Source organism: Sitodiplosis mosellana, unplaced genomic scaffold (assembly GCF_009176505.1).
Source record: "Sitodiplosis mosellana isolate CC-2019 unplaced genomic scaffold, AAFC_SMos_1.0 Smas_scaffold_1, whole genome shotgun sequence".
Taxonomy (NCBI): Eukaryota; Metazoa; Arthropoda; class Insecta; order Diptera; family Cecidomyiidae; genus Sitodiplosis; species Sitodiplosis mosellana.
The window spans coordinates 9386959-9398002 of NW_022595244.1; the positions used below are offsets into that span (position 1 = coordinate 9386959).

General features: G+C 36.8%; 3 protein-coding genes across 4 annotated transcripts; 2 read left to right on the top strand and 1 right to left on the bottom strand.

Moving 5' to 3' along the window:
- Positions 1-2266: 2266 nt before the first annotated feature.
- LOC129573131 (N-acylneuraminate cytidylyltransferase) lies at positions 2267-3598 on the top strand. 2 transcript variants are annotated; one of them, XM_055453408.1, is made up of 5 exons: positions 2267-2371; positions 2460-2654; positions 2742-3146; positions 3211-3387; positions 3463-3598. In XM_055453408.1, the coding sequence occupies exons 2-5, from the start codon at positions 2521-2523 to the stop codon at positions 3554-3556; spliced, it is 810 nt and encodes a 269-aa protein (XP_055309383.1). In that variant the 5' UTR covers positions 2267-2371; positions 2460-2520; the 3' UTR covers positions 3557-3598. The 2 variants fall into 2 exon arrangements, with proteins under 2 accessions (XP_055309383.1, XP_055309377.1); XM_055453402.1 differs by having other exon boundaries at positions 2274-2371; positions 2712-3146.
- A 1703-nt stretch (positions 3599-5301) lies between these two features.
- LOC129573127 (DNA-binding protein Ets97D-like) lies at positions 5302-6977 on the top strand. Its single transcript, XM_055453391.1, has 3 exons — positions 5302-5521; positions 5603-6053; positions 6119-6977. The coding sequence occupies exons 1-3, from the start codon at positions 5434-5436 to the stop codon at positions 6450-6452; spliced, it is 873 nt and encodes a 290-aa protein (XP_055309366.1). The 5' UTR covers positions 5302-5433; the 3' UTR covers positions 6453-6977.
- A 756-nt stretch (positions 6978-7733) lies between these two features.
- Positions 7734-10885, bottom strand: LOC129573106 (serine/threonine-protein kinase PLK1-like). The gene is made up of 7 exons (XM_055453335.1): positions 10400-10885; positions 9639-10261; positions 9370-9575; positions 9124-9293; positions 8860-9041; positions 8547-8772; positions 7734-8470 (listed from the first exon to the last, which is right to left on the bottom strand). The coding sequence occupies exons 1-7, from the start codon at positions 10751-10753 to the stop codon at positions 8261-8263; spliced, it is 1971 nt and encodes a 656-aa protein (XP_055309310.1). The 5' UTR covers positions 10754-10885; the 3' UTR covers positions 7734-8260.
- Positions 10886-11044: the final 159 nt, after the last annotated feature.

Genomic DNA, 11044 nt, shown 5'->3' on the forward strand with positions numbered 1-11044 from the left:
GATGCCAGTTAGCCTGCAACGATGCAACGTTCTAATGATTGGCGATGCTCGCTGACCAGTTTATTATCAAGGATTTGGAATTATCACACTGAATTTACAGACATTCAACACAGTGAGATGATTTTCCAATATTTTTTGTCAAACAAAATGAAAAGAAGGTTTCCATATTTTTCAATTTCAGTTTTCCAAAGCAATATACACTTGCATCATGATGTTAAATGTTAATTTCAATAAAATTAATTATTTATTACAATAGTTCTTTCGTCATAAGAAAGACGCGCTAGACCAAAAAACTGACGAGAAAGTGTTTATAGTCTTTAAATGCGTAATATTGTTGATCAACAAAAAATCTATAAACATTTCAACCCTAAAATAGCTTTTCTCGGTGATGAAACTCTTCAAAAAGCGATTGAAGAATTTTAAATTGAAAAGTCAAATTGAAAATTCTGCTTGCGGCACTCCGCATAAAGCGTAAACCATTATTATTTTTATCCCTATTTCACTGAACGTGAACGCAAGTATCGATCAGAAACATCGTCATCGGCAATGACGGAGAAAACTGTACAAAAATGAAGAAAATGACGAAAAAATAACGTCTGGATTATTGAGATAATTTTCCGGTTTTTTTTATCGTATAAATTTGCTGTTCCGCTTCCAGCACTCGCAAGTCCCATTTTTTGTGTTTCCCGTTCGAAGCTCTGTTTTCTTTTCCACTGAAGTGTGCATTGTTGTACTGGAAAGTATTTGCTGCAGAGTAGCGGCTAAATGAAATTTATGGGCTAAAGTAAGAAAAAAGAACGTACAATGCGGGAAAAATGCATTGCATCGTAGAAGAATAACATCGTCGTCAGAGTAGAATGCACAAATAAAAATTAAACAAACCCCAATCGATTCAGTAGTTTGTCGTATATAACTTAGCTTTTAATCGAAAACTGGCGCAGTAGCAACGTGAATGCCTGATGAAACACTGTGTTCTTTGCCTCGAGCATCGTACATATTTGCTATAAACTAGCTGGTTCGTACTGCGTTCTGTCGAAAACATTTCCTCGGAATTATTTCAATCTGATGCTGTTGTCTCTTTGTTGCATGGTTTTTCTCAAGAAAAATGCTATTTTCGCTCTTGGTTGCGTCAAGAGTCGTAGGTTTCTGTTGACTTGCTGACTGAATTAATGAGAACATATTAAATGTTGCACAAATATATCGGCATTCGTAATTTAATACGATGCCCACATGGAACATCAATAAAGCGTTCAATTTTGCAGTTCATCACAGTCGACGCAAGATCCACTAATCACAATGTTGTTGTTCATTTATTCGTGGTATTCCTTTCACACTCGCATAACATATGCGGGCGGTTGCTGCCAAACCGAACTACATATTTTAATTAACACAATTCAAAAGTGATGGAGATTGGCAATAGCATACCTTTGCTCGTTCAAACCTCATTTCATGCGAATGAATGAAATTTATTCGATTAAATTAGTTATTTTCATGGGATTATCCCTTTCATTGATTGTATGTTATTTGATACCACACCGGTAACATGAGCCCATACGAACGAACAAAATGAGCAACAGCACCAGTGGCAATATCACACATGGAAATGCTTTTATCGAGCCAACTATCTCTTTAATTGAACATACCCAATTAGTCGAAATGGAATGCCATTTTGATTGGCTCAATCGATCTATGGAGCAAGGAGAGAACACATCTGAGAGTCCAACAGATGAAGTGAACACGCTTTGTTCGATTTCGATTTTTATTATAGGCGTTAAAATGTTGCTCGTCCTTTGGATAGTTGTATATAATGGAATGCAAAAAGAACTCTTCTCTTACCATCAGATAACCTGTAGCTTTGATAAAGCTCTTCAGATGGTTCAAAACGGTGAGTATCGAACATACGGTAGTTAGTTGTTTACTCTTACAGCCCAATGCGCATGCTCCAAACTGTCAAATCTTGCGTTCCAAATTATAAAATACACCAGTCGATGTTGCTTACCAATCCAATGAAGTTGGTAAAAATAGCATATTTCGAAATCACATTTAAATTGAAAAGAGTTTTTTTTGAAACGATGATTTCTAAATTGAAATATCTGAACTGAAACTTAAATTTATTCGCACATATTTTCCAAAAAGAATTTTATTTCCAAAGTGAAACTCCAAAACAATAGCGTTAATTCCATACATTTATTGATCGCAATAGTTGAACGAAAAAAGCAATAAAATATTGTTAGTAGATAGATTTCCTTCGTATTCCATTCCAAAAGAAAGAACAACATAGACGGTTAACGTTCAACGGCGAAATTTAATATTTCGCTTCAATTGCCTCTATTCAGTCACTTAGTCTCGTGATAAACGAAATAAATTGAAGGTTTGCTTTTGGAGTATGAGACTGTAATTGACTTAAATCTAAGTGACAATAGACTTGAATTTTATTATTATTTCAACATTTTATTTAGTGCGACACACGACAACTTTGTCCATGTTCGAGTGGACATTCAATACCTTTAGGAAATCAGTATGTTGTCAGTATGGCAAAGACACGGCAAAATGAACTGTGTTATGAATAAAAAATTATGCGTTCACTTCAGCGTTGTACTATTATCAATAACAGTGGTCAATACATTTTTAACGGAACAGGAACTTGCAAACGAGTAAGTTTGTTGGCCAATTTTGATTTCAACCGATTTATTTTTCTGCTCATTCAACAGGTGCTTGGGAAATTGGAAATCCAAAAATAGTAGCGAAGGTATTGTAGCATTGATTTTAGCCAGAGGTGGTTCGAAAGGTATTCCATACAAAAACATAGCAAAAATAGCTGGTGTATCATTGCTGGGACGTGCGCTACGCGTCATTCATAACTGTCGTAATTGCTTTCAAGAGGTGTGGGTGTCAACGGACAATGAGATGATTGCAAAGGAAGCACGTCGTTACAATGCAAATGTACACTATCGCAGCGAGCACTCGGCTCGTGATGAAGCCACTTCAATCGAATCGATACAAGAATTTTTGGGTGGTCATTCGCACGTTCACAACATTGCATTGATTCAGTGCACATCAGTTTTTATATACGAATATTATTTGGAAAGGGCGGCGAACATATTCAACCGGCAGCCCGATATCGACTGCGCTTTTTCCGTTCAGAGGTGAGTTTAAAATTGATTGTTTTTTACTCAGAAAGAAATGTGTTTTTTTTATTAAATCAAACAGAAGTTGGAAATTGCGATGGCAACAAGTGGCCAATTCGAATAGATTGAAAGCGATTAATTTCGATCCAAAAAAGCGACCACGACGCCAAGATTGGGCTGGAGAATTGATTGAAACTGGAATGTTCTATTTCATGCGAAGGAATTTAGTTGAGAATCAAGGACTTCTTCAGAATGATGGGTATTAACAATAGCATCGATTCTGCGATCGAATATTCCTATATTTTCAAAACGTTTTATTTGTTTTATTTCATAGATGCAAATTTGTTGAAATCGATGGAAAACATGCACTTGAGATTGATGACCCATTTCAATTAGCGATCGCAAATGTTTTGATAAAAGACAATTAAAACTTTTGTTACATTTACTTTATTAAACTTGTGTGATATTATTATATCTATAATATATAAATAATTGCATTTATTAAATACCATTACATTTTTTCATTGTCATTAATATTTCCTCCCGTGAATGCCAACCACACTTGAAAATAAGCGTCTGCACTTAAATCTGCTTTTTATTAATATATTCTGTACGTTGATTGTTTACACAAAACCGAACTAACGCACATCCACTTTGTTTCATTCGCAGCAACGAAGACAGTGGAAAATAAAAGAAGCAATGGTATTGTCCACTGTCCACTAGGGTGTTTTCGGCATCGTTTAATCAAAAAATGGTATGCCTCATTTGATAGATCTCAGAATTCTGAGTCGATTGATAATATTGTTGTCGCGGATGGACTTGTGATGACACTTCCCGAAGCTGAAAACAAAAACAGTTTTATTCTGAATTTCCATAGTAACCTGTGACAAACAGATTTGATTTGAAATTTGAAAGCAAAAATTTGACAAGAAAACATAAAATTGAATCTGGTTGTCACTTTTTACTATAGAAATTCAGAATAAAACATTTTTTGTTTTTAGTTTCGGGAAGTGTCACCACAAGTCCATCCGCGACAAAAATGTTATCAATCGACTCAGAATTCTGAGATCTATCGAATGAGAGTTACCATTTTTCGATTGAACGATGCCGAAAACACCCTACTGTCCACTGTCTTCGTTGCTGCGTAATTTTAAAATTCATAATCACTTGTACGACGCGCTTGTAGACGTGCACATGCCTGTTTGTGTGTGCAAGATTTATTGTACGTCAATTTTGAAAAGAATCGAAGCAAGCGACTCTGTTGTTCGTAACACAACAGTTTGTAATACGAGTAAAAATTGCACATAAGTGTGAGCGAAACAGCATAAGTTTTCGGCGCTCGATTGTTTTTCATGTAGGCCAATGCAATTGAATATAATATCTGGGTAAATCGGCAAAATGGACCGTAATGTCACTCTCTAAAGGGAGTGTATACACCCGACTGGTTTGATGGCCTAGAATACAAATCCGGTGAAATTTCGGCTGATCCATGGATTCTCAGGATTTGGCCAGATTCCAGTGCTTCCTTTTTTATGTGCATCTGTAAACACATTCTACCTATGTTTTGTTATGAAAGAAATTGAAGTGGTCGAATCCTGAGAATCCATGGATCAGCCCAAATTCCACCGGATTTGTATTCTAGGCCGTCAAACCAGCCGGGTGTTTACACTCCTTTCGGGAGTGACACCACGGCCCATTTTGCCGATTTACCCAGCCGTTTTCGAGATATTTCCATGTGTACATTTGGCCATAGAAGCCAATGCAATAGCAGCGGCGCTCCGAGGTTTTCATACAAACTTCCCATGTAGACGGTCGCAACACAGACAAAAATCGAAAAAACAAGATTGATTTTTTTTTTCGATTTCAATACAGTATTTCATGTGCCCAATCCATTGGTGTTAGCGGCACATCAAAACTCGCGTACCTTATCACCAAATTTGCACTCCAAAACCAAATCACAACCAAAACCACCATTAAAATGAATCATCATGCCAATGGACTTGAAAGTGTATCGAACATTTTTGCTTCAATTAAAGTGAAACACGAATCCATCGAAAAAATCAGAAGTAACTGCGGTAACACTACACCATATTTCGAAATTCGACTTTTGACACACATCATTGCGGTATATGACTGTGTGTGCTTTTCGTTGATTTTTTGTTTATCAGAGCACAGCACAAAGCACATCGCAGAGCATCGACTACACGTCAAACTAAATATTTTCTTTTATTCGCGACGCCATTTTTGCTTTGCTCAACAGAGTCATTCCAACACAGATTTTTTTCGTGCAGCAAAAACTGACGCAATGAAAAACGAGCCAGGCATCGGTCTCGACTCAGACATTGTTATGAATGACATTGAACATGGTGCAAACAGCAATGATTCATCGGATGGTAATTGATTTTTGTTTTCGTTTGTAAATTTGATGTTTTTTTTCTCGCTCAAACACATCACTTTTCTCAATTTGAATACAGCAATCACAGTATCGAATAGAAATGCAGTCGTGCAATTGTTGAACGATGAAGACGAGGAGGTGAATCAGGAATTTGTGAATTGGGTAGTGTACAAGAAGTTTTTAGTGGTGAAAAAACATCAAAATATTCCTGACGATCCGAAAAATTGGTCCGAGGATCATGTGCAAATTTGGTTGAAATGGGCTGTCAACCAATTTGTCCTACGTTTGCAGGAGAATGATTGGCATATGACGGGCAAGGAATTGTGCGAACTGTCGTTGCATGATTTTCAAAAGAAAATTCCACGCGATCCGGGCAATAAATTTTGGACACACTTAGAATTGTTGCGTAAATGTCAGTTCATTGCCATTCCGGGTGACCCAAAATCGACCAACGAAGACGACGAAGAGGTCACTAGTATTGAAAATGTACGCGAAAAGAATGCCATTTTCAAGCGGAATGCAAAAGTCGGGTAAGAATTGACAAAACCATGAACGCTCTGCGCATTGAACTAAAAGTATTTCTCAATTTCATTAGGCATTTTTTGTTGGAGATTTTGACTGACAAAGAGCATCGCAACATCATCCAGTGGCATGGCAATCAGGGTGAATTTAAGCTGGTTGAACCAGATCGTGTGGCAGCACTTTGGCGCATTCGCAAAAATAAGCCAACTATGAATTATGCGAAATTATCACGTGCCTTGTGCGACGGCGACATGATCTCGAAAGTGAGCGGCAAGCAATTTGTCTACAAATTCATCTGCGATTTGGAGCAATTGACGGGATACACCCCACAACAGTTATCCAATTTCGTCAACGATGTTCCGGGACAGCCACGGGCACGTCGATACCCAAAAAGTGCAACTTATTAAGATTATTCATACAAAAACTTGAATCTTGCTCAATTTCAAGAATAGTTTATTAAATCTTAGCTAACATGCACTTGTTCTAGGTTCCAGGGAACTTGAAACCTATTCTAATCATACGTTACCATTCGATTCGATATTTTAGTTTCCACATCGAACTATCTTTTCTGTTCCAATAAGAATACGAATTTTTAGAATTCTGGAAAAGCTTACATCGTACAACTTTCCACTCACACGGTTGACAGCTAAGAACAAATCAATCAAATCAGATTCATAATAATGAACCATTTTATTATTTATTTGAATTCATTTCAATTGGAATGAAAAGAACAGATTTTTCGTTTCATACAATTTAGTATAATTGTTTTCATTCAATACAAATTAGTATGCTACTTATAAAATTGTGTTTGAAGTTGTCTTTCGATGTGATCGGTTGTCAGTGTTTTGATTTATTGGCAGCATTCAGCTACTTTAAGGTGAGTTGTGTAGCTCTTGCACAGATTGCATCAGTAATTATTTAGAATCCTGAACAATTTTCTCTACATATCAATCAATCATTTGCATTGGGTGAAAGTTAAGATTGAACGAAGGGTTGTAACAGTGGTATGATCGGCACATGAGCACCATCTCTGCTGATTGCCATTATTGCAATGTAAATGAATAGAATGTCTGTTTCTTCTTCTTCTTTTTCTCAACATCAATTGCATACGACTAGAGGTGTCAACGAACATTTCTTCAAACAAATTTCAAACTTCAATTTCATTTCTATTATGGTAACAAATCATCATAAACTATATACGTTATAGTATGCAAGTAATTTGATCGCGTGTGGACTGTGGAGTTTTCAAACATTGTTATGTTCCCGTTGAAATCTGATTGAATATATGTTGTCTTTATTATCCTCACCGAGTCATTTCATACAAACAGAAATGGAACGAAATATCTATTGATTTAAGTAATTAATGGTGTATCACTGAAACCGCAGTGGATAATTTCAATGCATGGGCCTACCTCTTGCAAACTAGACCAAATGTTCAGGCCTTGCATATTCTACCGGTTTTTATCGTTTCATTTTCATCATGAATCGAATTTGACCAAATATCCGCATATGCCATATCCAATCAATATATTATATATAATAATATAATTTTTTCATTTCAAGGTAAACTCATACTCATACTCTTGACTATAGAAACATCCAATATAAACTTGATGTTCGGTTAGTCAAATGTAAATTATTCAAAGTTTCTACAATCTTAATTTTCCCAGAAAGAAACAAACGTATCATTTCGATAGAATTGATTTTTTATTTGCAACAGATTCAATTTTCAATTTTTCAAATGGTACACAATTGTTACTAAACCAAATCTTTTGATATACCTACTTTTCAGTAATTTCTTCCTTAGAATTATTACAAAATCATTTCATCTTCTTAAGATTATTTGTCAACAATTTTCATGAACTATATTCCAACTGAACGATTTCAATAATATACAAATTCAGTACTATTTCGTCCATTTTCTATGATTCAATTTTCTGATTCCGAACATTTTGATATTTCCCAATGGAGGTAAATTCATTTCAACCAAAAGTCGGGGTATTTCTCTATTCCATTTCGCTACAGGAATATTAATTCAAAGTAGAATATTCTTCATCTTGTTTCAACAACTTATCCTAATTCCTTCAATATTCAGTTCACACTTCAAGAACAATAAACTTATGTCAATAATACTGATATACGATAATTACGTCAATTGATTTGAGAAAAAAAACCGTCATACTCGTTGTGAGTTAAGAAAAGTACAAAATCGAGGTTATACGTCTCTGAGTCGGTCAGCCAAATACACAATTGCTGCCGTCACACTTTTCAACATCGACAAACTGAGTAGAGAGAATCCTCGATCGGCCAAAGCACCAATGGACACGGTTTTAAAATTTTCACTGGCCAATCGACCGGTGACGAATGTGACTTTCAGTTTCTCCATCGAAACGATGACCTTTTTGTGGGTGTGCGTGAAGTTGATCTGCAAATTTGCAAAAAACAAACAAACAAACAAATAATTCCAAAGAAATCGAATGAAAACCCCCAAACACACTCACTTGAATCGTGTTGTTGCTCAAAAGCATAATCACTGCTGAATCGGTTTGTAGCCATGTGTAGAGGTAGGTTGTTCTTCTTTGGCTGTATATCGTTTCCGGCACGAAGATACCGTTCTTTTCCATCGCATTTTCAAACTCGTTGAATTGTGATAGCTTTCGATGCAATCGCGAAAATTCGCCACGGATTCGCCAAAAACGTTCATTTCCCGATTCCAATGCCCAACAGCTAAGGTAGATTTTCGATAAACGAATTGCATTCAATCAACAATAAAATTCACTAAAAATTAATAGCAAACTATTATCGATAACTCACCTTCCATCTGGTGTTCGCATAAGCCTGAGACCTTCATGAAATAGTATTCCCGTCGAACCATCAGACATTTGATAAGCAAATCCACTGTCTCGTGCTCGGTCAAATGACCATTTTGCAATCCAAAACTCCGGCTTAAAATCATCTAACTCGCTGAGGTCGTTGAAGCTGTGTTCAGGGTCAATCTAAGAATTAAAAGGCAAAACAAGCACAAGTGAATGTGAAATGAGTTTGTGAAGAGGTGCAGAGAATGAATTTTAAACTAACTTGAAGATAGCGACACACGGAGTCGAGTCGATCGAACACTTTGTCCAATTCATATGCATATTTTGCATGCTCGTATGACTTTTTCAAAATGGGTCCTTCCTTAGCATGAATCACTGGATATTCGATGTTTACGGTCTTATTGACCACTGAATAATTCGAGAAATCAATTGCTACACGCAAAAATAGAAATTTATTTCAAATGTTAATCAAAGCTAAAGAGGATTTTGCTTTCAACAAATCATTTACCCTTTATTTGAGTGCACGATGGTAGCTTGATGCTTTCCGTATACGAAACTCGTGAGAATGCTTCAAAAGGCAAGGCTTGTGGAATGTCGTGCTTTTTGAAAAATGCCATTTTCAAACATTCCTCTGCACTTGATCGACATTCAACTTCCTTTTGGAATACAGATCTCAAAAATATCTTCAGCTCCGGATTGCTGTCGGATGGTACTCTGAAATGCCTCATATTTAGAATAGAAAAAAAGAACAAAATTTGATAATCAAAGCTTTCTTACGCGTAATCAGCACGCAGAATGCGTTGATGAGTGGCGTATGCATCGCACTCTTCAAACGGTTTATAACCAAATAGCAGCACGAATGTGATTACACCAATCGCCCACACGTCCGACACGCAAGCAAATCCCTTTCGACCGACAACTTCTGGCGCTAGATAATTGGTTGTTCCGCAAATGGTTCTATTATCGAGCCGTGGATCGTTCATATGAATCGCCAAACCAAAATCGCAGATCTTCATTTGCATGTTTTTGTCGATGAGAATGTTTGTCAGCTTTAGATCACGATGAATGTACTTGTTCTCGTGAATGTACTGTGCACCTTTCAATATTTGACTGATGAAATAGCGGCACTCGCCAACCGACACAACGCCACGAGACTTGTGCAAATCACGGAGTGAGTGATTTGAACACAACGCTTGAATCATGTAGATCAATTTGTCGTCTTCGAACGATTTCACAAACTCAACGACATGTGGATGACGTAGTTTGCGGTGAATGCTAATCTCGTTTTGCACCAAACTGGTAAATTCAGCGTCCTGAATAATTACTTTGCTGAGGATTTTGCACGCAAATCTCTCCTTCGTTGACATTTTCACCACTTCGAAGCATTTACCATACGATCCCTGAATTTAAAATTAAATATTTCATTTATTACGAAATTCACTCAGTTCAAACACACATTTAGTCATTCGATGGTGTTCTTTCTTAATACACAGAAAGCAACAACAAAACGTGAAAATCAACATGGAAGTCGTACTTACCGAGCCAATGAAATGCAGTTGTTCGTATGAGGTGCCGTACTTGGAATTCGTTATCACTTTCGGCACTTGGTCAACGAAATCCGCAAAGCATTTTATTTTCTTTTTTCGTTGCTTTTTCTCCTTGCCCGACATTTTCACCATTGAATCTCTTTGGAAACGCAGTTTTTCTTCTGAAAATTTACTTTTGGCCAACAAATAACTCTCGAGCCTTAATTCGGTTGCACTGTGAAAATTGAAGATTGTATTGGACTTAGAAATGTGTGTGTGTGTGTCAGCCGACGCTAATGGCTCTGTCGCAGCGATGAAATTGGTGTGAAAGAGAAGTTGTCCTTGTCGTTGTTCCACAAAATCCATTTTCACGTTCAACTGCGCGCGTTCGTTGCTACATTTGACAGAAGATATAATCAAACGACGCTCACTGAACGAACACAAACATTCGCACACAATACATGCAATAACGCCACTGTTGCTAGCTTGTGATACTGTTCCGGCGACACCGTTGTGTTTGTAAACAAATAAATGTTGCGTCGTTGGCCATCCGAAAAGAGCATAAAGTGTTGAAAATGTAAAACAGCGACACCAGAGCCATCGATTGTTTTGTATTTAGAACGAAATGAATAACAAATGACTTGGAATGAGAGTGTT